Source organism: Catharus ustulatus, chromosome 5, assembly GCF_009819885.2.
Source record: "Catharus ustulatus isolate bCatUst1 chromosome 5, bCatUst1.pri.v2, whole genome shotgun sequence".
NCBI lineage: Eukaryota > Metazoa > Chordata > Aves > Passeriformes > Turdidae > Catharus > Catharus ustulatus.
In genome coordinates, this window is record NC_046225.1 from 14,312,710 (window position 1) to 14,338,574 (window position 25,865).

The window sequence follows — 25,865 nt, forward strand, 5'->3', positions numbered from 1 at the left end:
AAGGGAGTTAAGCTGTGCAGAGGAGAACAAGTTTAGTCAGCCTTTGGAAGATTTTGTGTGACCAGGGTGGTTGTGTAAGGATGGATTAAATACATGCACTTCTTTAGGGAGTCCCACTGCTGCTGTAGTACATTGCTGTAAAGATGCATTGCTGTTACAAGACGGAGGTAGATAATGCTCAGTACTGCCAAAGTTATGAGATAACCATGTTAATAACACACAAAATGGCAGAAAGCCCCCAGAAAGTTCCACTCCTTTCTGTAGCTTCTGAGGCAAAAATGTAAACAAGGAACACAGCCATGCTTTCTCATACTGTTTTTCACATGCCAATGAAGGCAGAGAACTGTTGGAATGGAAAATACCCTTTTTTACTTTTAAGGTACATAGCTGTAAGTTGTTTTTATGTGTTTGCTTAAGTAAAGCAGGAACCTTTACATTTTCCCTCTGGTTCCCTGAAGGATCTTAATGTATATGGAAGTAAATAAAAAAACTGTTAAAAACTTATTTTCTTTTTTGTTGTAGCTTTTACTTTAGGAAAAATTCCTGCATCTCAGCCTTATAAAAACTTCATGGAAGAGTGAGTTGGATAGATGCAAAGCATGTTTCTATTTCTTAATATTATTTCACTGATTATTTTTGTCTTACTAGGTTTGAGAACATGCACAGGTTAAAGAAGGTGTAGCTACCTTCCTTTGCATTCCTTGTACTGCGTCTTCCGTGTGCGCTACAGTCTGAGAAAAGGGTGTGTGATTGAAGAAATTCTGCAATGTCACAGAAGAGTTTAAGTTAGGTGGGTATTTTATTTTTGAAACCCTCAGCCAGAGAGATTCAACCTTTTTAAAAGAGTTGCTCCTGTAGCATGACATTCTTAGTAAACTTCCCTCTTATACAGAAAAGAGCTTCAAAGATTTATTTTAAAATGAGGAAGTTCAGTCAGTACTTGGTACATGAGTAGGATATATTGAATTGAAAATCTTCCTTAAATTTTGAAAAATCAGGAGACCCATTTGCACAATTTCAAGGTGGTCTATTTTGAAATTATTACACTGAAAATAGGGCTGTGTCACCAAAATATAGAAAGTGGCAGTTTTACTTGGACTAGGATGTTTACGGTTACTATCTCAGATGTTAAATGCAGCATGAGATTTTAAGCTCCAAAAGATTAATTGTTCTAAAACCTGATCTGAGCCATCTCATCACAGCTGTTTAGGTTCCAATATGCATGTCTAGATGCCAGTTAAAAAGATGCTGGGATTCAATATTTAGTCATCCAGGAAGAAGTAGTTTCCACTCTTCTTTTGTTCCACATCCTTGGGAAGAGAAAAAAGGTCACCATTACTTAAACTAGTCTTTGGCAGACTTGAACATAACTAAAATTACTCTTACTAGTTTCACATGCTGTTTTTCCAGCACAGCAGAACTACACGGTCAATCTGTATTTTGTTCCATATTTTAAAATCTGGCTTCGTATTAAACAATCACGGCTCCTGTACTGTAAAGGTGCTCCTCTCTTACCTTGATGGAATTGAGTTTGTTTATTCTTGGTCTGTAATTGTTGGGGTCTCTTCTAAAAGTGATTTCAAGCTGAGATAAAAACTTATTCATTCCAGCCAAAAGAGTCTGTGGACTGTTGAGAGAGAAGGATATTTTAGCTACATTTCCAGAAGTTTTATATTATGTGATTACAGGCAACTCTGATTTCCATCCTGAGCTCACTCAGGTCTGGGAAAGCAAATGTGAGCCATATTTGACATACCCTGATGTGCTACATTTTTAGTCAAACCCTGTCTCAGATGCTGCTGAAAGATGAAAGTAGTTCTCATTGTGCCCATTACTTTCTTTTTATTTTGTATCTACATATGTGTGCTGGTAGACTGATTTACATTCAAGGGAATGAAAAAAGCCGAACACTTGCACCATAAACAAAATCTAAGAAAGACCATAACACAACTTTCTCAATATAAGTGAATGATTGTGATTTTTTAATTACAACATGTGTATTCTTGGAAGGAATATCACCAAAGCCAGGGTAGCAGACACATGGCAGACTAATGTGTTTTACTTCATCTGGCTTGTGCCAAGTACGCATTGTTCTAAAAGCCTGGTTTCTGATAAGGCTGCCCTTTGCAATCTACATGAAACTATTTACAGGAACAAAAGTAGACGTCAAAAGGGACAGCTCTGAAAGAGTAAAACAATGCACACTGCATGTTGGCATCAAGACTGGCCCTTCACTACATCTGCATTCAGGTATCACTGCTTTAATACATCTGAAAGTTATTTTCAGAAGGGTAGTTTAAAGTTGGTAATTTTTTCATTCCTTGATTTCTTGTGATTGTTATTTAGCCATCATGCAGTTGCTTAAGGCTGGTCTAGTTCTTGAGGGTTTGGTTATGTTCTCTAACCCTGCCCCAGGTCTGATTTAGGCAGCCTGTAAGCAAGGATCAATCCAATTTCTGTTCCATGATTCAAAACAGAAGTCAGAACCCTCGGGATAGCCTTGGATGCAGCTTAAGTTTCCACAGGCAAGTATGACAATCTTGCTTAATAATCCCAGTGGATCTCTTACCTGTTTGCCAGTGTGTTCTTGGAAGGAATGCCATCAAAAACAATCACACGATCAGCAAGATATGTAGCCATGATAAAATCATGTTCTACCACAAAAGCTGTTTTTTTAGCATGGAGAATGAAACTGAAACGAGGGGGAAAAAAGAAGAGAGAGTAATGTGAACTCATTGTCATACTACTGCAGATTTCAGTTCCTTGCCCACCATGTGTACTCACCGTTTAATGACTCTGGCAGCCATCAGACGCTGTTCAGAGTCCAGATATGCTGAGGGCTCATCAATCAGATAAACATCTGCAGGTTTACCCAGACAAAGAGCTAAGGCCACACGCTGCAACTCACCACCAGACAGCGTCTGAACCTGGTGGTGTGGGGGGAAACAAGGCCATGCTTAGTTCAGGTAAGGTTGAGAGTTAAGACAATGAGGATGCTGATTCAAGCAATTAGTACCTCCTGGTCAATGATGTTTTCTATCTGAAGAGGTTTCATCACATCCGTTACAAACTGGGGGTGTGTATAGGCATCTCTGATCTTCTCATGCAGCAGCTGACGGACACTTCCCTGGCAAAAGGAAAATGCTGCTATTCAGTTTTAGGCACCACAAGTAAACAAGCAGAAACAGAATTTAAAAAAAATGTCTAAAATAGATATAGATATAAAATAGGCATAAAATAATTTCTATTGGTGCATTTTGTAGCAAACACAATACTTAATAAATAAGGCTGAAATGTACCGTAGATTTAGGGCTGATTTTCTGTGGTTTGTAGCTGACATTTAGGACTGGAACCTCACCTATAAAAAGACAAAATTAATGAAGTAAACAAGAGAGTTTCCAGTATCCTTCAAATAGGTTTCAGCTTGGGTATAACTCATTACCTCCTTCATCAGGTGTAAGTCTTCCTGCAAGCATTCGGATAAATGTCGTTTTCCCAGTTCCTAAAATAAAATATAAGCTACACATTAATCACTTTTCAGTAATTTAGACCTCTAACAAATAAGTCACTGATACAACAACAACAAAGACTATTTATAACACAGATTACATTTTAAAATTAGGCTGCTTTGAGATTTTCAATATTAACTTCCAGCACTTGCTATTACTGCTTTTTCAAATGGAAGAGACATCTTAAAACTACTACCTAAGTTTTCAAAATGGGGTAACAAACATGGTGGCACCGTTAACACTCAGTAACTTCACATTCTTTCTAGTCAGGGGAATCATGCTGTGGTATCTTCACCAGGTAACAAGCAACTCAACCTGACTCAAACCCAGTAATTTTGAAGCCTGGCTTCAAAGGTGAAGAAGGGCTTTAGGAGCATATTCCAGGCTGGAGAAGCAGTTTCCAACATAAATTGCACTTACCATTTTCCCCTAACATCACCATAATTTCAGAGTCGGTGAATTCTCCAGCTACTATGGATAGTTCAAATTCTCCCATCTTTTTTTTCATTCCTGGGTATTTGTACATACACATCTTTTTAACCTCTTCTTCGTTAGCTGTCTCAGCTACTTTAAATACCAGAGATGCATCTCGAAACCTTAGATTTTCTGTTGGAACATAGCCATCTAGGAAAATATTTATGCCTATGACGGGAGGAAAAAAAGATCATTAAAAGAGGTCTGTAACAAAGTAAAACAAGATGAATTTCAATTCCTGGCTGTAAATTCCATTCAGGTAATGAGAATGCTGGATTTTAACTGCTATGTTAAAAGAAGCAACAAGACCTCCTCTTTTAAGGTAAGCACATTATGCAAATTGAATGAAGAAAAGCCTTACTAAACTACAGAATGGCTGGAGCAGCTCTTCCTGAAAACCCACTGTTAGTGATGTGTGGGGGGTTTAAAGGAACTCCTGATCTTGGGCCCAGTCTCTCAAAGCCAGTTTTTACTGAGTCTCCATACTACAAATGGGGTCAATTCAGTTGAACACTACAAACCTCTCTACTGTGCAACCTCTCTCCTACCCCTTCTCTACTACTTATAGGTTCTTTTGTTAACTCATTCCACTGTTTACAAAACACCTGCAAGTATCAAAATTGTGTCCATAGCAAGAGAAAAAGGGCATTTCATAATGAAGGCTTTTGGGTTGAATTACAAATTTAGTATCATGTAACACAGAAATTCTGCAAAAAAAAATCAAACAGGTTTTTCATTCCTGACCTGTAACAGGAAGAGGACATGTTTATATAGCATACAACTGACATTTTGCTGTCTTTTTTGGGTATGTTTAAAAAGAGAAATTATGGCAAGAATTACCTTCTCTTACGCTGAAAGGCATGGTAACAACACCATAAGCACTTGGCACACCATACAGGCAGCAGATAAAGTCAGAGAGATAATCTAACACACTTAGATCATGCTCTACAACAATAATGTACCTGAAAAACAGAGCCAGAGAGATGCTTTCTTACTTCAATGCAAAACATTTTTCTTTCCTATTTTCTTACTCTAGTTTTACACAAACAAGGGCTATCAACATGATTTTAGTTAATGTAATTATATTAACTATATAATTTAGTTAATATAAAGTTTCTTCACTTTATACTAAAGAGGAGATAGTTCAAATCTCTCACAAGCATTTTTAAAACTGTCCAATAAACACATGAATGATAAACTGAAAGTCCATCTTCAGTGTAAACTGGCAGCTTCTTTACATACAGTAAATGGAAATCTTTCTGAGAAAGGGATGAAACAGCAATATTCAGGTGAAAAGTAACCACCAACATTTTCCCATCCTTATCACAAAATTTTCAAACAGGACAAGAAACTACAGGATATAAGTTTCCAAAATGCAAAAGAATAGAATATTACTGACTTGGAATATTTGAAACATCTGTTTGTAGCATACTGAGAAATGAGCACTTCTGAGGGGATGGACTGAATGTTTCTTCCCTCTGTAAGCAGTCATGCATTATTAGAGTCTGGCAAAACATCTGAGGCTTGTATTTACCTGTCAGGGTTTATTAGGGACCGAATAGTAATGGCAGCCTTCAAGCGCTGCTTGACATCCAAGTAGCTGGAAGGTTCATCAAACATGAAGCTAATCCCAAAAAGAAGAGTGAAGTCTTAGTGAATGCAAGCTTTCTACTTATTCAAACATAATATTAACATTTCAACCATTAAATGCACGGAAATAAAAAATTATCATTATTTATACTGAGAAAGGGAGGCAAGGAATGAGAATTGTGCACACCTGCCTTCATTCTCTGTAAACTGTCACGTGGAAGTGAGTTAAGTATCACTCTGCCAAAAGCTCTGACAGTTATCAAAAGTTTACAAGAATCAGCAGTTAGGATTCACTTTGAGTTATCTTAAATTTAACTTGAACTAAAAAGTGCAAAAATGCTTTAGAAGACTGGAAGGAAGCCATCTTCCGAAAAGAGAAAAAACTGAACAAGGAAACCCACTTGAAATTCACACCAACCAACCAAGAACAGCAGCCCAAGCAGAACAAAACCAACCAACCAAAAATTCATGAAAACCAAAACCCTGTAACTCTTCTGATCTTGCTTTCTTGGTCCCAAGGAGTCAGGAAACAACAAAGATTAGGCAGTAATTCCTGCTTGCAAGACAGGAAAGGAGGGACTCAAGTTCCACGAGGTGGGGAAGCAGCTGTACCTTTCAGAGAGGCTAAAGGAGGTATGCTGTCCAACAAGATACATTTAAGTGGGACTAGGGAGCAGTTATGAGGTTGTGATGCTGAAATCTAACACTGGCTTCTGATAAATAAAAGTATACAGAATCCAGAGATTACATAGGAAGTAAATATGGCTTTCAGCTGGTGAGTTGGCAAAAGTTGTTTTTTTCAAATAATTTTTAAACATTATTTAATAGTTATTAATTATTTTTCAATATTTCAAATAAAAGTATAATTGTTAAGAATAAGTGTAAATTTGAGGACCATATTCAGACAGATTATTAGAAGCAATGTGTAACAGAAGTAAATTAAACATACATATCAGCCTTCTGAATGCAAACAACTGCACAAGCAAATCTCTGAAGTTCTCCTCCTGAAAGGTCCTCAACATTTCTTTCTTTCAGGTGTGTTAAGTCTGCAAATAAGCGGTTAATTTTAGGCATTTTATAACCAACACAAGAATCCTTATTCTTATTACCTACAGAAACATGTATAAACATAGCAAACATTCTACAGAGAAGAAAAGAAAACAGAGAGTAAGCATTCACTTTATAAAGCATCAGTATCATACTGCTAATACTAAGTCACAGCAAGCTATGGTTTCTCTGCAGCATTAGTTTCATGGTTGCTGCTTCTCATGCAGCAGGAAGGATTACGTCTCTGTTTCTTCTTCCACCATATATTTGGTAAAGATTTCTGGCCCTTAAAAGAAACTGTACCAGTTCTGGAAGTGTTACCTGTTAGAGTTCTGATTTTTGGGAAAATCAAGCCACTCAAACCTTAGAGCAGATGGGTGAAGCAGGTATTTTCTAAGCAGTTTAATGAACATCACATTTCTTCTTGATTCTGTCACTAATAAATTGTGGGAGTCAAAGCCTCTGTTCTTTGTGGCACAATGGCAGCCCCACCTTCACTACTCAGTTCCACCAAAGAGAATACCATTGTGAATTTAGCAACGACTAAATTTAGTAACAACTAAATGCAAAACACCTATAAAACATTACTAGGGCTGGACTATGCAGATATTTTTATTAATTGTATTAATCTCAGAAATCAGTGCTACTCTCACTAAAATTAGATTATATGAGCTTTGGGGGGAGTGTGGTATATTAGGATAACATTTTTTACATGCAGTGGTTCTCCTGAGGAGAATGCTGAGATTTTGTCACATTTGTGAGCAAGCAAGAGCTGCAGATGTTAAACGGAATTTTTCCAGATTTAAAAATAAGCACTTTCTACTATGAAACAGAAACTGCATTAGATTCTGTTAACTAGCATGTATCAACTAGTCTGCCACCAGAAAGTATTATTTGTGTTATTTATATTACAGCATGCACCTGGGCTTTACACTGAAGAACCTTTTTATCTTTTTTTTAGAGTTGGTATAATTTACATATTCTATCACATTATGGTAACTTGATTGTTTCAGTAAATATGAACTTGTCAAATGCTTTAAAATTTGATGGTACAAAATAACTTACCAAGCTGCTGACATACAACAGTTTGTGTCTTAGTTTCATCCTTCCTATCCAGAATTGATCCCACTGTTCCCTGCACGATAAATAATAAAAAAACCCAACCATCATTAAAAATTTCAGATAGTTTTGAATTATGCTGCTAAATACAACCTTTAAACACATGAAGTACTACAGAAGAAGCTCCCAGCTTTCTATTAACTCTTGAGATGTCTCACCTTTGCAGCTTTAGGAATCTGGTCCACGTACTGAGGTTTAATGATAGCTTTAAGGTCATCCTCCAGGATCTTGGTAAAATAATTTTGTAATTCAGATCCTCGGAAGTAAGTCAAAATTTCTTGCCAGTCAGGTGGATCCTGTCACAAAATTAAAGCCTGGGTTTACTTATAACATTTAAAAACATTGCAAGAAACCCTAATTTTAAATTCTAATCAATAAGGCAAAAGAATGTGTTTATAAGGTAACACACCAAAAATCCCCAAAAACATTCTAAAACCAATGTTTATAGACCTTTTTTTTCCAGGTTTCACTAACCTTCAAAAAAAATTAATTTGCACAGTTAAGAAGCTACTGAAACAACTTCATGGAGAAAGTGACAGCATAGATTAGTGTAACCACACTTATTAGCTATCTGATCCAAAGGAAAAGGACTGGAATGATAAAAGCACAAACTTGCACAGAAGATGCAACAACTCTGGTAATCTTCTCTGCTTCTAGCAAACATTTCCAAGGAAACAGAAGGAGAAAACAAAGGAGAAACGACAATTGAAAATAAAAGGAACTGTTCAGAGCAATCACCCAGAAAAAGTCCCCCCTTGCACACTGTACTAGTTTGAGGGTGCTGAGTTAATTACTTTGATGATAAACAGTATGGAATCAGACTGACACAGTCATATTTCCAAACCAAGCAAATACACAGAGGAAATGCTTCATCAGTTTTAGAACAGAAGCAACATGGAAGATTCAATTCATACCACGTGTTTCTGTGGTCATACTGATATGGCTCCTTCACAGCAAAGTCTGATTTTGGAAGCATGGTAATTCAATTAAGTACACATTCAGAAAGTCAAAAGTTTTGCTATTTCTGCAATACTACCACCTGAAACAAGAAGTCCACAAAATAATATAAACCAAACTTGAAAGAGAATGTAAAATGTAGCTGGGAAATGATTATTTCTTTGCAGCTACAGGTAGCAGCCATGAAATTAACAGTTTATTAAAACATTACTCTTCCAGATAAAGAAACTGCTGAAGAAAGTTTGAACACACTTGCTCTTAAAAATGCTTCTTGAAGGACAAAAGTTTACACCTGAATTCAACTGTCCCCATACAATTTGAAGGTAAGACAGTAACATCTGAAATACTGCTAAGTGGAGTCCTAATAGTTATTATTTATGCCCTTTCTTGAATGTTTTCACTCTTTGGAGTAGTCCCACATAAAGAAGTCCTTGTAAAATATTTTGCTCACTGGCTGCAGTTTGACTTGGAGTAAACACATAGGAAAATGATTATGAATTTCCATGAATACAAGCAGATTACAAGTTAAGTCTGGCTCTCAAAAAGTCTTATTTCTAAGTAACTAGCAACATGAAGAAACTAAGGATTTTTCAGAGTTCAGTATTCAAGTGTACAGTGGGAAATGCTTCCAACCACAACTTACAGTAACAATATACTTTATGAGAAGTCTTCCTCAAAAGAATCAAAGATAAAAATGCCTAAGAGATCCCAAGGATACATGGTAAGTGCTCATAGACACTTGAGTTGTTCAGATAAAAACAAAGGTAGCTTACAAGAAACTCCAATACTTGGGCTATGGAAATCCCTGATGGAAACAGATAAATTATGCAGGAAGAAAAACTTGATTTTTTTAAAAAAAACCCCAAGCCCTTAAGTGTGACTTCAAGACAGAAACCTACCTCTGATTTTTACCTTTTGTGAGTTACAATTACAATTAGTACACTTATCTTTCTTGAGAGACATAGACAATTTGCAACAAAGCCTTTGTTAACAATAACCTTCTACTATTGGCCCTGTGTGGAGCAGATCACTGGCTGCCAACAGACAAAGTGCCAACATCCCCACAAACCTATCACATTCACAGATACAAACATTCAGTCCAAAAATGCAAGTACAGTTATCTAAAATGCTAACTCTATTTTATTGCTGATACATACATCATATTTTCCAAGATTTGGCTTCTGTTTTCCTGCTAAAATTTTCAAGGCAGTTGATTTTCCAATACCATTGGTTCCAACCAATCCCAGTACTTCACCTGGACGAGGGATAGGCAACCTGTACAAAACATTGGTAAGTCTGTGTTATATATATGCCATTATTATGTTTATTTATGTTTATGTTATTATTGTTATATTATGCACACCAACATTTAGTGGCCAAGTAAATGTTAAAACCCATTTTGGGATTTCTGGCTATTACAGCCTTTGTTAACTTGCAAATACCTAACCCAAATTATATAAAATCCTTTAAAAATAGAAGATCATAAGAAATACTTTAGGGCAATCTGTTTTAAAATAGCAGCTCATAAAATAATCTCTATTTCATTATAATACTTTTTAATAAGAAAAATGCAATTAACATTCTAAAATTAAGCTACTGGTGTAAGAACCAAGAACGCTTAATTCCAAAATAACAAGAGACAAGAGGAAATAGCCTCAGCTTTTACCAGGGGAGGTTTAGATTGGATGTTAGGAAAACCACCTTCTATCTAGACGCGCACTATGTTTATGCTACCAAAAACTTCAAATTTTTTTGTCTCTTTTTCATTGATATCTGAAAAGTACCTGTGAAGTTTGAAGGCATTGGCACAATATCTATGCGTTGTTTCTTTCTCCAGGTTGCTAGGTAAGTTAACAATTGACAAGGCTCCAAAAGGACATTTCTGGAATTGAAATAAATTATAGATTATTAGTGCACAATTTATTACCAAAAGCTGTGCATTTACATTTTTAAATTAACTTCTACCAAATTTCCTTTACATGGTCAACCTGCCAAGGAAGCTCTACGCCACATTTTTCAAATTAAGAGTCTGTAATTTAGACTGTCATTTTACAATACAAATAAGGCACACTGTATATATTTTCCTCCTTTCACAAAAAACATCTTTCCCCTTCTAGGTGTCCATAGACACAAACAAACAAAAAACCCAAACAAAGCCAAGCAAAACCAAAGCCACAAACAAAACCCACACATTGCAACCTCTCCAGTTCAGTCAAGTGACACAGTTCTTCACTTTCTATAAACAGTAAGTTAACTTGGTCTGATTAGTCCAGGAAAGAAAACTGCTTTTGAAGTTACAGTATGCATTACTAAATATAATAGCAAAGTAAGAAAAATTTAGTACTTTAAATAAAGCAGTTTAATTTTTACCTTGATGCAAATACCACAACCAATACAAAGTGTTTCTGAAATCCATGCTATTTTGCTCTGTGATGTGACTTCTATGCAGAGTTTTCCTGGTGAAAAAAATTAAAATAAGGTCAGTAAAGTTTCTGGTGAAACAGAATTTCTGCCTACTAAATTCCACAGAGGAACATGCAACTGATGAATGTTCACAGAAGCTTCACATTATCCAAAGGATTGAAAAATGTCATTATTACTAAGAATTGTTAATGCTTTTAGTGATATTTCTAAAGGCTTTATGAAAAAAAAGCTTGAATGATACACAAAAATCTATCAGTTATAAAAAGCTTGCTTCTTCTAGTAGAACTGATTTAAAAGGCTCAAATTGCTTCAATACATTTTTACATTGTATCTCTTACCCATTCGAACCACAGGACAACTCTTCTTGCATTCCTGACGACATTTCTTTGGCTTACACTTGTCATGGTTGACTATAGCAATTCTTGTTAATTTGTCTGCCATAATGCACAATTTAGGGTTAAACACATACACCAATTATAAGGAGTAGTGGGAGTCTTCCAGACCTTAAAGAAAAAAAAAGAAAAAAAGAAACCATAAGAGACCATGTTACTGAAAGTACAGAGAACAGACACCATAAATTATTGCTAGTGGGGTGCAGAGATGAAAAATGGAAAATTATTTTATTTTTTTCCTCCTTTAAGCAACATGGCAAACAGAGCAAAGTCGGAGATACAAATAACAAGGGTGCTGATGTGTAGATAACTGCACAAGTTTTTAACATCAACTTTCCATCTCATTACTACTTTTCCAGTGTAAAACTAAAATTGTGATTATATCTGAAAAACGATTTGTTTCAAAAAAAAGCACGCTGTAGTAAGAACATAAGAATCTATACAGCTCCAAATTTTAGTTTTACAAGTGGCCTTGTAAAAAGCACTCTTGCCCACACTGTCAAATTGTGACTACAACTCCAAGGATATTATTAGAATATACATTTAGAAACTACATGCCAATATTCTATGTTAAAGGATTAAAACAGTGTAAAATGTAAACCAGTTTTCAAAGTGAAAATTTGTAATTGCATATAAAAAGTAAACCAGGCAATGTGAGCAGACATTGATGATGATGCTTGGTTCTTTATTCTTGAGTTTCATTAGTATTTGACTAACTACAGTTACATTCTGCATTTCCTAACACGGTATCAATGCTTAGAATAGATTTCAATAAAAATTAGTAAAATTCTTTATAAAGAACATAGAAAGGCTCTGCAAAGGGATCTGGCCAAGCTGGATCCATGGGGTGAGGATCAGTAAGGCCGAGTGCTGGGTCTTGCCCTTGGGTCACAACCACCCCAGGCAGTGCCACAGGCTGGGACAGACTGTAAGGAAAACTGCCTGGTGGAGAAAGACCTGGGGGTGCTAGTGACAGTGACTGAACATGAGCCAGCAGTGCCCAGGTGGCCAAGAAGGCCAGTGGCATCCTGGCCTGGATCAGCAGCAGTGTGGCCAGCAGGAGCAGGGCAGGGATTGTCCCCCTACACTGGGCACTGGTGAGGCTGCACCTCGAGTGCTGGGTCCTGTTCTGGGCACTAAAGAAAGTCACTGAGGAGCTGGAGCGAGCCCAGAAAAAAAACGGGCAATGGAGCTGGGGAAGGGTCTGGAACACAGGTCTGAGGAACAGCTGAGGGAGCTGGGAGTGTTTAGTTCAGAAAGGGAGGCTCAAGAGAGCCCTTATCACTCTCTACAGCTGTCTGACAGGAGGGTATAGCAAGGTGGGGGATTGGGCTCTACTCCAAAACAGGAGCAGAGACAAGAAGACAGAGACAGGACAAGAAGAGACAGCCTCAGATTTTGCCAGGGGAAGTTTAGATTGGATGTTAGGAAAACCATCTTCACTGAAAGGTGGACAAGCATTGCAACAGGCAGCTCAGGGAGGTGGTGGAGTAACCATCCTTGGACTATTTAAAAGACATGGAGATGTGGCCCTCAGAGACACAGGTTAGGGGCCACTGCTGGGTTAATGGTTGGACTCAATAATCTTGGAGGTCTTTTCCAACCTAAAAAATTCTGTAATTCTATGAAGTACAAGATGATATAAATACCCCTGAAATCACAAATAAATGCATGCAAAGAAGTGAAATTACAACTTGTATCCATTCTTCGCTACAAGCCCCTCCTTCCCTGCTTAGCCCTTTGTAAAGTACATTGGCAAGTCCTGGATTGTAGTGGGACTTAGCACAGCTGCAGCAAATGCAGGGAAGGACAGAGAATTTTAAATTTAAGTCTGATAGATAAGAAAAGGTGGAATTGCATTTCCTTTACTATATTCACTCATAATACTGAAAATAACTATAATAATGACTTTTATCTTCCTATGAACAAGGCACACCTGAAGACAACTCTCTCCAGCTCCAGAACAAAAATGACTGAATTATGTGGCTCTTGGAAGATTTTAAGATATTAGAGATGATAAACACTTTTTTTGGGGTAAAAATAAATGCCATAAAGTACAAAGCATTTCCATCTCACGAAACAAAGGGATGGCAGCCTTACAGATGATGCCTGTTCAAAATCATTTTAATGCAGAATCAGTAGTTCAATTATACAACTGGGAAGTAGTCTGGAAATACTTCAGGTTTTCCATACAGAGCAAAGGTGTGGTTGCATCCAAAGGATTCCAACATTTCTAACTAAGGGAAGTTTTTTTCTGTTAGAAGTCCAGCTCATCTTTGCTTCACCAAACCAAAGCATCCTGCAGAGGTTTACAGACTATATTTACTACATATGGTTATTGGATGAAGAAAGGTTGCGATTTGCAAACTCCTGAAGGAACAAACATAAAATGGGTGTACGGCACATTTATCACGTTAAACTCTACACTTTCAACTTCAGTTGGAAGGAATTCTCCAGACTACTGCAATATCTGGAAGATGGACATCTAGCAGCAAAAGTCAGAGAAGCAGATGTTATTATATCCTGAAATCTTTTACCACAGGTACAAATATTTTAAGCAGTTCCTTTTAAAAGTGGTAGTCGTATTCCTTTATTCAGTTTCCAAAGTATTTTTAAACTATCGTAAAAAGATATTCTTCATTGCCTATAAATGAATATAACTATTAGTCACACTGACAACCTTATTGTGGCAGTTTCTACTTACATTTCATTGTTTTTCTTTGCTATTTAAATTTCCTAAGCCAGAAAGTCCTAACACAGTTGATGTTTTCAAATAAATGATTGAATATTTAAAAAAAAAAAAGAATTAAAAGTGATTCAACAGTTCTGTACTGTCAGACCAGACTGAGAAAGTAGGGCTGAACATTGAAGTTGCATATGCAGACCAGGCCAACAGGCATGGAATAATGAGTTTCCAGTTCTCACTTTAATACATCAGAAAACAAACTGAAAGCCTTATTTTTGAAGACTATAAAGGTGCTTGAGTCAGGGTAATTTTCTTGAGGAACAGATACTGGATGTCATTACTTCAAATAAAGATACATTCTTTGGGAAGACATTCCAGTGCTTTTCACTAAAATCCTACAGTTTACAATGCAAAGAGTATTTGGGGGTGAATCATTCCCTCTCTATTTCCAAGGGAAGTGCCTAACGAGGGCCAGCCCTTTCTGCAAGGCCTGAGCAGACAGACCACTGTGGATCTTCCAGCTGAGCTGTAGGCAGCAGTGAACCAGTTCTGTGGGTTGCACAGGTAAGCCCCAGAAGCCAAACCTCCTGTGGCTCAGCAGGCTGCCCTTGCCAGCCCCTCAAACCCTGCTCCGAGTTCCTGCTGAGCAGCGCTGAGAGCAGCCCAGCCACCTCTCCTCAGACACTCACCCTTCCAGCTGGGGATTAGCCTGAAGCTCCAAAGCAGGAGAGTGGGATGGGGCTGCTCTCAAACACCAAGGGCAAGATGGCTTGAAACAAGCAATTCTTGCCAACCTCCTCAGCAAGCTTTCCACAGTCTTGGTGGGATAATGAGACTAAAATTTACACTCAATGCTGAATCAGACTGTGGTTGGTAAGCAATGGAACGGCCCAAGTTTGGGTTTTTTCCCAATTCTAACTTAAATGGGAGAATGCCCAGCTCTGGTGAATAGTTTTGAAGGGGATAGAGAATTAAGTATGTACACTAAGCATTTATTAAAAGTACATGGTGGGGGGAATAGAAGCAATGAAGCAGCATGAATTCACACACTCCTCCCACTCTGCTCCCACCTATGTGACAGAAGTGTCAGTTTATCCAAAACTCTCCAGTGGTCTTAACCATTCTCAGAAAAAAAAATAAAATTGTGACTCCTGTAACTCCTGCAGTATTTCCAGTACTGTGTTGATCTCTACAAAAGACAACTGTACACAAAAGAAAATAATAATATCTACTTAGAACTCACAAACAAATAAACAAACTGTTCAAAACCAGACTGAACACAAGTTACATATTTAATCCAGTTAGCTGAGTGGCATTTAAATTAACATATGGAATAGGATGGTCTGAGTCCCAGAACAGATGCAGAACTCTCAGGACACTGAACACAGACTGGCAACGTTACAGTACAACACACCAGTAACTGAGCAGGGCAGTCAGCACTTTAGGGGCAGGAGAAACTGGTACTCAGAAGCATCTGACTTCATGACTGCTTCTCCTTTCCATATCAAGAAGAACAGAACACAAAGCAGAGTATGAAAATATTAGTTTGATCCTAACTACTAGGGTAAAGGGCTGTTTTGAATTAACGAATCGTGACAGTGTGGCAGCAGAAAATCTTCCCAGAATGGACTGCCAACACACGTGAGGGATGGAGAGAATGACTAAAAACTGCTGGCTAGATTAAAAAAAAAAGTTCTAAAAACCCGGTCAGTATCATTTATTGAAGCCAAAACCTGCCCATTATGTTCAATTATGTCACTTAATGCAAGAAATCAAACATGTCTAAAAGTAAGACAAAGTAAGACACAAAACACATTATCACAAGCATTCTAAGTCAGCATTCTTAGGCAGTCTGACACAGCTGCTGCACACCCTACACACCATGTTACAAAAAAAAAAAAATGCAGACCACATGCCGACCTTGCTATCTGTCACAGAAGGCAACAGCAATGTACAATCTGTAGAACAAGTGCAACGTGCTTGCATTAACAATATTTATTTCTTTCACAGGCATTAGGGTTAAATTACAATTTACTAAGTCAAGGCAATTATGACCGAAAAAGATTTGTAATTTCACTTAATCATTCAGACTTAAACCAAGAAAAATTAAAACATTGAAAGTAAACGAAGACTGAACCAGAACCTATTCAATTAAAGATGTGAAAGCAAGGTCTGGGTTCAGAATTGTGCCATGCTTTAGTTACTTTGCACAAAACTAGTGAACATTTTGTAAAATTACACTGCATCAGAACTCTGAAAGAAATGCTGTGGAAAGAAGTGAGGATGAGCAGCATTTCCAGCTGCCATTGAAAACAAGCTCAAGAATTGCCTCTCAATTCCACTGCTGATGGACTACATACAGTCACACTATTAGAAGAACAAGAAAGCCAAGAACTAGAATACACAAAGAAAATTGAAATGAATGATAAAACAGATTTTCAGACTGCATATGGGAGATCACTACACCTATAAGTATCAAAGCAGAAACAATAGCAAATGATACAAGAATTAGTCTATGCTTAAGGTTTTGACATTTGTTTTAGAAACTGAGGCAATATAAAAAAAGAAGTTTAGACATGCCCCAGATTTCCCTACTGTATTATATCATTATGTTACTCATAAGACACGACATGAATAAGAAAATATGTTAACATGAAAGAGTATGGTCAAATATACTGACGCTGCACAACGAGTGGGTGTGTTTAGCTTGTTCTGAGCACTATTAATTACCACTCCATCTTTAACATTTCCTCTTAACTTGCAGTGAAATGCGTGAGAACGAACCCAGAAATTAGCAATCTAATGCAACTAATGAAAGTATTTCACGACCACCGGTTTAGGACTGCAGTTTATGGAAGGAACTACAGCAGAGAAACTTAAATTAGGGCGTGAAAACTGTCACAGGAACTTGCAGGTGAAGTATCCAAGTGCATTCCAGGCAGGAAACACCACCATGGTCCTTGATAAAAGCCCTGCCGACTTCTTTTGTTTTTACATATGCCTCGTAGAACACGGGGCCTTACCCCGCTATCTTATCGCACCTGCAAGAAGGCTCGACCTCCTCACCGCCCCACAAGCACCCAAATGGATATCAGCTTCCCCCAAAAGAAGACAAAATACGGCTTTCCCCCCAGCCCCGAGGAGGAAGTGACCCGTTTTCACAGGAGCAAAATGCCGGCTTTCCCTTCCCAGAGGCAGGCCATGGCCGCCACCGCCAGCAGGCGAGGATGCCGCGCGGCATCCACAGGGAAGCCATTCCCGCGGCCGGGAGAGCAGCAGGGACGGCGCTCTCCGACCCCGGCTGGCACCAGCCCGAGGCGCCGGGGATGACGTACCGCGTGTGCAGGCAGCGCCGGCCCGGGCCGTGCCCACGCCGGCAGCGAGCCCCGATCCCGAGAGCCTCCGGCCCTGAGGCCCGGGCGGGGCGCGGTCGAGCCGACCCTTCTCCCACCGTGCATGGGGCGAGGCCGCCGCCAAGGCCGAGCCTAGCCGCGGCGGCCGGGCCGGCAGCACGGTACAAGGAGAGGGGCCCGTGCCCTACCGTCCCCGTTCCCGTGCGGGAAGGTGGGAATTGCCTCCCCGGCGTTACTTACCGGGAGCTCTGAGGGGGATGCGGCGGGGCCGGGCGGAGCAGGGGTGGGAGCACGCGCGGCGCCCTCGCGCCGCGGCGGGGGAACGGCGTCCGGTGATCCCGCGCGCGGGCCCGCGCGCGCAACGTGCTCGCGCCGCCGCCGCCACCCGGCCAAGATGGCCGTCGGGCCCCGGGGGCGGGGCCTGGGCGCGCGCCACGGAGAGGAGGGGAGAGGAGGAAAGGAAGGGCGGCCCTCGCCAGCGACACCGGGAGTGGGAAGGGCGGCCCTCCTCTCCATGGAGACCCAGAGCGCGGCTGTGCGGACGGAGCGCAGCCTCCCGGGGCGGGTTGGGGCGCCCGAGGTCCCCGAACCCGCCCCGCGAGCGGCGACCCCGCTCTGAGGGGAGCCCCCGGGCCGGCACGGCGAGCTCCCAGGACAGACAGGTCTCGCTGGCCTCTGCCGCCCCTGGGTAGCTGGTGACGGGCAGCAGCAACAGCTGGACCTGGTGCTTCTCTTCTCAAGGAAACGTGTTGCCATTCCTTTTCACTACCGCAGTTTCGGCGTTAGGAACCGAGCTCCAATATCGGATACGCCCGGGGATTGATGCAACGCGAAAGGTACCAAGATAGAATGGTCTTGCTAGCCTTTACCTGCCCTGGGCAGCGTGTCTTCTGCACCTGGAACACTGGGGCTACGTGCTTTCATTCCCATCGGGAAGAAAACTGTCATTCTCCATCGGGAGCCCATCACCTCACTGAGGATACCATCCCCAATAATGATTATGCCCATGGATTGCTCCCACACAAGGGTGCCACGACACCAAAGTCCTGCTGGCCTTTACCCGCCCAGGCAGCGTGCCATCTGCATCTGAAACACTAGGAGTACGCGTTTTCCTTCCCGTAGGGAAACATTTCCAGGAGCCCCCCTGGGGAGCTCGGGTTCCTTTCCCAGCTCCCAGCACGTCCCGGGCTCGCTCCCACCCCGCAGGAGCCGGGACGCGGCGCTCCCGCTGGCCCCGCCCGTGGCGTCGTGCGCGGGGCGGCCCCGGCGCCTGAGGGGGAGCGGGCGGGGCGGCGCGCGCGCACTGCGGCTCCTCCGCGGCGGCGGCAGCGGCGGCTGTTCCCGGCGGGATCAGGTGGGAAAGGTGGGAGCTGCGGCGCTACCGGGGCCCTGAGGGGAGGAGGAGGAAGATCCAGCCTGGGCAGAAGCTTGGCTGTGAGGCGCCGTGTTCGCCCCGGTGTGGGGGCTGCCCAGCCCGGTGCCTCCCGCCGTGCGTGCGGGGGTCTCGCATCGTCCCCACGGCCGGGGAGCGGAGCCCGGGCTGGGGATTGATCCTGCGGGGCCCGTGCCGTGAGTAGGTGCTGCTGCTGCTTTATTTCCGATACTAAAGCGGTTTGTAGGCCTGAGGGACAGGGCCGCAATACAGTGTCATAAACCTGGTTAATTTTCGTTATATTTATTTATAATTGTTGCGATTATAGTTTATATAATTAATATTGAGTGAAAGCTCTACGAACAAGTCGTGTGGGGACGGCTGCCCGTTGGTTTTTTCAAAGCGGCTTCATCCTCTGGTTGCTCTTGGTTTTCAGACAGCTTCCACCTATTATTTGCACTTAGCGCTCCTTGTAAAGATGTGCTCGCCTCCTTTGAGGAATAGCTTGCAGCCTTACCAGGTAACTTTGGAAAGTCTGGGCTTTCACTAAAATATTTTTTTAGATTTATTAGGAATATACGTATAAAATTGCTAATATAGTTCTTTTAATTATTTTTATTTTTAATTAAATATATTTTTGACTATGAAAGACTAGTAATTTTCACTGATAAACTTAAATCAATGCCTTGGATTAAAGTTTTTTTTAAATTAAAGTTGTATTGAGAGAATAATCTGTGGGATCAAATAGATGTACAGGTGAGCTAGTTGATAGGGTGCATTAAACAGTAGTAATTTGGATATTTAATGTTTAATCTTCCATCTGATTAAAAAATAGGAAGCATAGTGAGAGACTGGTTTTCGGATATATCTTGAGATTTTTAAAGGCCTTAGACAAGCAAGGGTCCAGCCAAAGAAAATGGGAGCAGGGACAAGAACTTGTAAATGAGTAGTTAAATGAGTAGTGTAGTTAAGAAAGTCAGGGAATCTTAGGTATGAAATTCCCTTCTGTTAAGAACAGGAAAAACAGTCTTATGAATGTTGCAAAAATGCTGGAGTAGTCAGTGCAGCCTTTGTTCAGTTTTCCTGGAAAAGCTGTAGTCAGATGTTTGCTAAAACTGAATATATGATTGGAATGCAATCAGAGTAATATTTCTTAAAAAGATAAAAAATGGAGAGAAAAGCCAGATGATCTCTTCTGAGGAGCTGGTTTGGGAGGGCAATTTGTCAGTAAGTAGAGCACAATTAAAATCAGTGTGCACACATGAAATATTTTAGTGTGATTTGTTGAGAGTAATCTGGATCAAGCTTCTTTTTACAGTAGCCAATGCACTTAATAAGGAGGGAATACGAGGAGTCTGTCTTTAGTTTTACAGGATTTCTTTGTTCAAACTACCAAAGTGTGCCCTAAAAATAATACTTTTCAAAGAACTTTTTTTAAAGAGCTTTTTTTAAAGAGCTTTTGAATCTGATTTATAAATAACTCACTTTTAAACGGGGTGTCATGAAATGTGCTCCTGGAGAGTTTGGTTTTGAGTATATTTTCACTGTTTCCTGTAATGTGGAACACAAAATTGTAAGGACTGCAAGCACTGTACAGCTAAGGGTTGGAATTAAAAACCGTCTTGAGAAGCTCGGTAGCAGGTTGGAAATGAGTGTAACTAAGCTCAGCTAACAGGAACTGTTAGGGAAGAAGAGAACACAGGAATAAAAATCAGTGGATTAGTGGAAAGGGTGTCAGTGAACAGCAAACAGTATCCCAAAAAACACTGGGCATTTATACTGCATTTAAGTCTTGTAATGCATAGCAAAACCAATATTAATTGAAAATTATGTTCTTTCAACTAGCCAGGTGTTACTTTGTCACATTAACAAGTAGGAATAGATATAAAGAGAAGGGAAGTTTTCATCACTCTGATAAAAAAGGGCCATAGCTAAAATTGCCTGGTTATTTTATTGAACAATAGTGCTGAATATATAGACTCTACAAGAATATTAGGTTTATTAAACTTTGTGAGGGGAGTTTGAAAGGCATAGACACTCTCGAAAAGACGAAACTAAGAGCAAGTTTGAGTTCCCTCACATCAACAGAAGGGTTGCTATAAAAAGACCAGTGACTATCAAGTCTGAGTTCTCTGTAGATCAAGAGATACTTGTTCTTAGAAGGTGATACTTGATTTGGATGCTAAAGGAAAACTTCTGGATTTTAGGTTGATGAAACCTGAAGCTGGGTGTCCACAGATCTCTCGCTGGAGAAGTAAATGTGTGGGCAGACATCTCTCAGGCACAGTCAGGTCTCTCAAGGGCCCTTACAGGTGTGTATTTAAACAGTGCATATGGAATGTGGTGGAATTACAAGATTTTATAGGGGGAAACTGCTTTGGAATCTACAGGTTTCCTTGAGCCTGGATTTTTATGGAGCTTTAGTAGGAAAGGCCCGTGATGTATCCTTCAGTATCTCCTCTTGAGTGTGTTGTGTGCTTACACAAGGGTTTGCTTCCAGGTGTGCACCTTTTAAAGGTGTCTTCTGCTGGTACCCTGAGAACAACCTGGTTACTGTGGTTGGGGAAGGCAGACTGTCCAACCGTTTAAATCCATTTCAGTCTCTTCAAAAACTGTGCTTGCTAAAACATCTTCAATTGGCTGCTACTTCACAGGGCTGGGGTGTTTTTTGGAAAAGAGAGAACTTCTCTGAGGAAGATGAGGAATAAAAAGTTAAAGGAGTGAGGAAACCTGCTGCTTTGTCTTGATCCAAGGATGTGCAAACCACAGAGTGGAAAATAGCAAAATGAAAGTGTAGCCTTGATCATGTCATTAAGACATTCATATATCCATGCTGTTAATAAGGAAACAGCAGCCTGTTAATGATCTTTTGGAATAACTGGAAAATCAGAGATGTTTCCAACCAATGCTTCTTAAGATGCAGCATGTCTTTCTATTTTTCAGCACATGACAAGGAGAAGGCCTTCTTTAAAAATTACTTGTTTTTACACAACCTGAAAAAGTAAAGAAAAATTTTATTAGGTGATTTAAATTCCTTTTAGAGCTAAGTATTGATGTCTCATTTAAAATGAGGTACTTTTACTTCTGCTAGTAAAATGTCCAGAAGTGTTACTTGAGTGAGCTGGCCTGTTACTGCAATTATTTTTCCTTAGTGGTTCTATCAGCTTTCAGGTTTTAAAGTTCTAAGAGTATTGGGGAGCTTCAGCAAAGCTATCCAGAGTGTATTATTCTTGAGCAGGAGTTCTGTTGTTAAAATCTGGCTCATTTCATTCAGACATTGAAAATTTTCAGTCTTTCTCATCACTAGTACACAATATGTGGCTGTTTTGTTTGCCAGCAGTGGTTTGGAGTTGGAATTTTGGGGTTTGAGAAGCTTTTCCTGTTAGATAGAGAGACGTAAGCTCAGTTTAAAACAGTAGGAAACTTGAGTGGTGTTTCTTGCTGTATATTTCAGACCCCCGAAATGTAATGCCTCCAACTTTCGAGAACCAGTGCAATATCAGTCCTACATTATTAAGTTATTTAGAACTTTGCTGTGTGTGCTGAAGCTCATAGGAAAACTCAACATCATTATCTTAAGGAATTCTGCATACTTTGAAAATTCCAGTAGTTTTTTTCTAAAAGCATGTGTAATCAACTTTGTGCTGTAATCTAAGTGAACAATGTAATTTCTGTGATTGACCTTATTTTGGTGGGTTTTGATGAGATATTTGCATTGTCCTTGTGTCTTAGGGATGGGATTTGAAGTTTTTCATTCATTTTCTCTTGAAGTCAAGAGAGTGTCAAGACTGACTGGTGATAATATTCAGATGATGTTTTCTATGATGTTTTTGAGGTGATCACTTGAATTACAAGTGAACAATTCAGCTTTACTTCACGAGGTTGAATTTTCTATGTATGTTTTTTGAGGCTGGAAGAACAGTATTTTTGGTGTCTGTGTAAATCAGAAAATCAATGCAGCTCAACCTCTCTTAGTTCACTGTCACAAAAGTCACAAAAAATCGTGGTTTGAAATTGGAAGGCCATTTCAGCTTTAAAATTCCCAAGTCCAGGATAATAGTCTCCCCAATGCTTAATAAACATAGTTTGAATTTTGGTGTAGCATGGAGGTTGGACTAGATGATTTTTGAAGGTCCCTTCCACCACTCCAAACCATTCTGTGATTCTGTCAAAAATGTTTGTTTTTCAAGTACTGTGAACTAAATATTTTGTGATTTTTTTCCACTTTTTTTATTTAGATGGCATTAGGAATAATATGTCTGTGAATATATATATGATGTCTGTAGCATTAGCTGTGCAGTGTGCAACTTCTCTTCTGAGAGGATGGTGTTTGAACTAGGATTTTGTCTGAAGCCTTTTGTACCATTTGCTGTTGTCAGTATTTAGATTTTTCTATGCGTGCAGTTATTTCTTCAGATTTTGTTTATGGTAGTTAGGACTGCAGTCTTGTGTACGAGAAAGCAGGTAAAATATCTGTCTCAAGTCTTATGTTTGCAAAAGAAAGTACTCAAGGGCCAATAGAAAGTGTTTAGTGCACTACAGAATTCAGATTTCTTGTGTCCCACAAAGAATTTTTAGCTGCAGTCATTGTACATAGAAAATGTTGTCTCTGCCTGGTGCCAGTTGTGTAGTGGGTAAGACCTGGATCCCGTGGGTCCCAGCCTAAATTCAGTCCCTTATTTGCTGTCTGGGAGAGGCATTGGAAGACTTTTTCTGAGATTAGCAGAGCATGATGTGATGTCATGCATGTAAGCAAAGGATGAGAGGTCAGCTCTAATTCTCTGAATCTTTAGTGCTCTATGTTTAATTTTAAACTTAAATGTAGTTCTTTTCGTGGAACTTATGTTTCTCTGGATTTTCTTTTTTTAATATGTTAAGCTACTTCCTAGGAAACAATAAAATACTGTATTTAATACTGTACTATACAAAATCCAATTTAATTAAGTTGTTGTATATGTGGTGATAGTCTGGGTGTTGATTACTTGGACAATGCAAGTCATAAGTTAATTATTCCAGATGATGAAGTTGTAATGTTAAGGAAATGGTCCATGAATAAATGTGTCTGTAACTAATTGCTACAAATTATACAATTTGTTTAAACTTCTATTTCCTATTTTAGGGGAGAAGTATCTCTTGCTCTAGTTTCTGAATTTGTAGATTAAGAGAGCTTTTAATTGTATCTGTGCAAGACAATGAAGTTGTACTGCTAGCCTTTAAGTCAACATTCTAAATTTTAATTTCTTGAAGACCAGAACTGTAAAAACCAAATTCTGAAACCCTAACTCTGTATGCATAAATTAGAATGATACAAGTGAAGTATGTCTTATGAATATTCCAAGTATGTATTGAATTCCTAAGGACACAGAATTTACATATATGTGGAACCTCTTAGATATATTGCACATATATATTCTATATGTTTATACATATGACTTTATATATAAATAAAACAGACATGCAAACATATGTGTATATATATATAAATCACATATTCTGTAGGCTATTATGAAAGTGTGAATTAAACTATGTGAACAAACAAAATCTTTTAATTTTCCCGTCAAGCAAGAAATATGTCAACTAACTCACTTGTTTTCTCTCACTAGAAATGACTACCCCAAACAAGACCCCACCTGGTGCTGATCCAAAGCAGTTAGAGAGGACTGGTACTGTTAGAGAAATAGGCTCACAAGCAGTTTGGTCTCTTTCATCCTGTAAGCCAGGTAAATCACAACAATGATGTGAAAAGTGAATGTACATTTATGTTTTGGAAGGAAGACATCCACAGCACTAAAACTGCTGTAATGTAGGCAGCAGTCACTACAAATAATGTTGGCCTTCTCTATATGTGATACAATATGGAAGTGATAACTGTGTCAGAAATCCTGGTATGAGGAACCATCTCATATGATCTAAATGAAACTTACGTATTTTACTTTTTAATTTTTTTTAAAATTTACGTATGAACAAACCATGTGAGCAGAATCACACCCAACACAGTGAAATTGTGTCTATGCTTTGGCATTTTGTCTAGGTATCTTCCATTTTTAACTGAGGATGGCCGTGCAGCTGGGTGACCTAAATGTTCTGCCTGAACTTTGTAACTTTGTGTGGGCTCAGCCATTGCAGGGTGGCCCTAAAACCCTGCAAGTAAAATGAACTTGTGGTCGTGAGGTGATTGCATGCTCAAAGTACCTGAAAATCTGTATTCTTTCCTTTTGGGGTGGTTAAGTTGCTATTTCAGAAATATCTGTTGGGAATTGGTTAGCTGTCTTGCTGCAGCCTAAGGTCAGTGATCCCTTTATGTCACAATATTGTGTTTAGGCTGAATGACTTTGGTCTGAAATCCTGAAATATTGGAGAAAAATGTCTCATGTTTTTGTTGCTTAAACAGGCTGAGGGAAATTTTTTATTGCAGATTAAACTTCAGCTGCTATATTAGAACTGCAACTAGTGTGGACAATCAATAAAAGCATGTGATTAGTAAAAGATAATGAGGGAATAGAAAATACAAAGCTGGAGTTGCTGCTTCAAATATGATGACGTTATCTTTTAGGAATACTGTTTTTTGCCGTCTATTGCCTGTTCTAGCTAGTACTTGAAAAAGCAAAAATATTTCAGGACATGACTTGAAAAGAAAATATTACATTTGGCTAAAATTTTATAATGAATGGTCTCTGCTAATGATCTTTCTTTAGTTCAGCAGTTAAGTTACAGAAGAGGTGGAAAAGTCTAACTGTTAATTATTGCTCTGGCAACCAGTTTGAGTTACTACTTAAATTGAAATGCCAGGACATGTTGACATGGATTTGTACCCCACAGACCTCAGCAGTATTGAACTTCTGCAGATTCCTCTATTTCAGTTTTGTTTCAGAAAAACATAGTTGCACTTTGGATATCTAGAAATATTTCCTAATATGTTATTGCTTGGAAAACATTAATTTG

General features: G+C 39.4%; 2 protein-coding genes across 10 annotated transcripts in view; one reads left to right on the forward strand and one right to left on the reverse strand.

Annotated features, from left to right (window-relative positions):
- Positions 1–780: 780 nt before the first annotated feature.
- ABCE1 (ATP binding cassette subfamily E member 1) lies at positions 781–17,865 on the reverse strand. The gene is made up of 18 exons (XM_033059789.1): positions 17,792–17,865; positions 11,459–11,623; positions 11,067–11,152; positions 10,481–10,578; positions 9,854–9,971; positions 7,898–8,035; positions 7,686–7,755; positions 6,523–6,619; positions 5,518–5,607; positions 4,824–4,945; positions 3,930–4,151; positions 3,443–3,502; positions 3,300–3,358; positions 3,017–3,127; positions 2,785–2,927; positions 2,570–2,692; positions 1,516–1,627; positions 781–1,310 (listed from the first exon to the last, which is right to left on the reverse strand). Exons 2-18 carry the CDS (start codon positions 11,559–11,561, stop codon positions 1,263–1,265), a joined length of 1,800 nt encoding a protein of 599 aa, XP_032915680.1. The 5' UTR covers positions 11,562–11,623; positions 17,792–17,865; the 3' UTR covers positions 781–1,262.
- A 232-nt stretch (positions 17,866–18,097) lies between these two features.
- The window catches only part of ANAPC10 (anaphase promoting complex subunit 10), a 32,384-nt gene continuing 24,616 nt past the window's right edge, over positions 18,098–25,865 (forward strand). For 2 of the 9 annotated variants that reach the window (XM_033059790.2, XM_033059799.2), the window contains exons 1-3: positions 18,845–18,914; positions 21,131–21,235; positions 24,527–24,643. In XM_033059790.2, the coding sequence (XP_032915681.1) occupies positions 24,529–24,643 (115 nt within the window). In that variant the 5' untranslated portion in view covers positions 18,845–18,914; positions 21,131–21,235; positions 24,527–24,528. Of the gene's footprint in view, positions 18,388–18,844; positions 18,915–18,974; positions 19,125–19,359; positions 19,444–21,130; positions 21,236–24,526; positions 24,644–25,865 lie in introns of those variants that run through there. The other 7 variants (XM_033059793.2, XM_033059792.2, XM_033059794.2 and 4 more) reach the window with 7 other exon arrangements.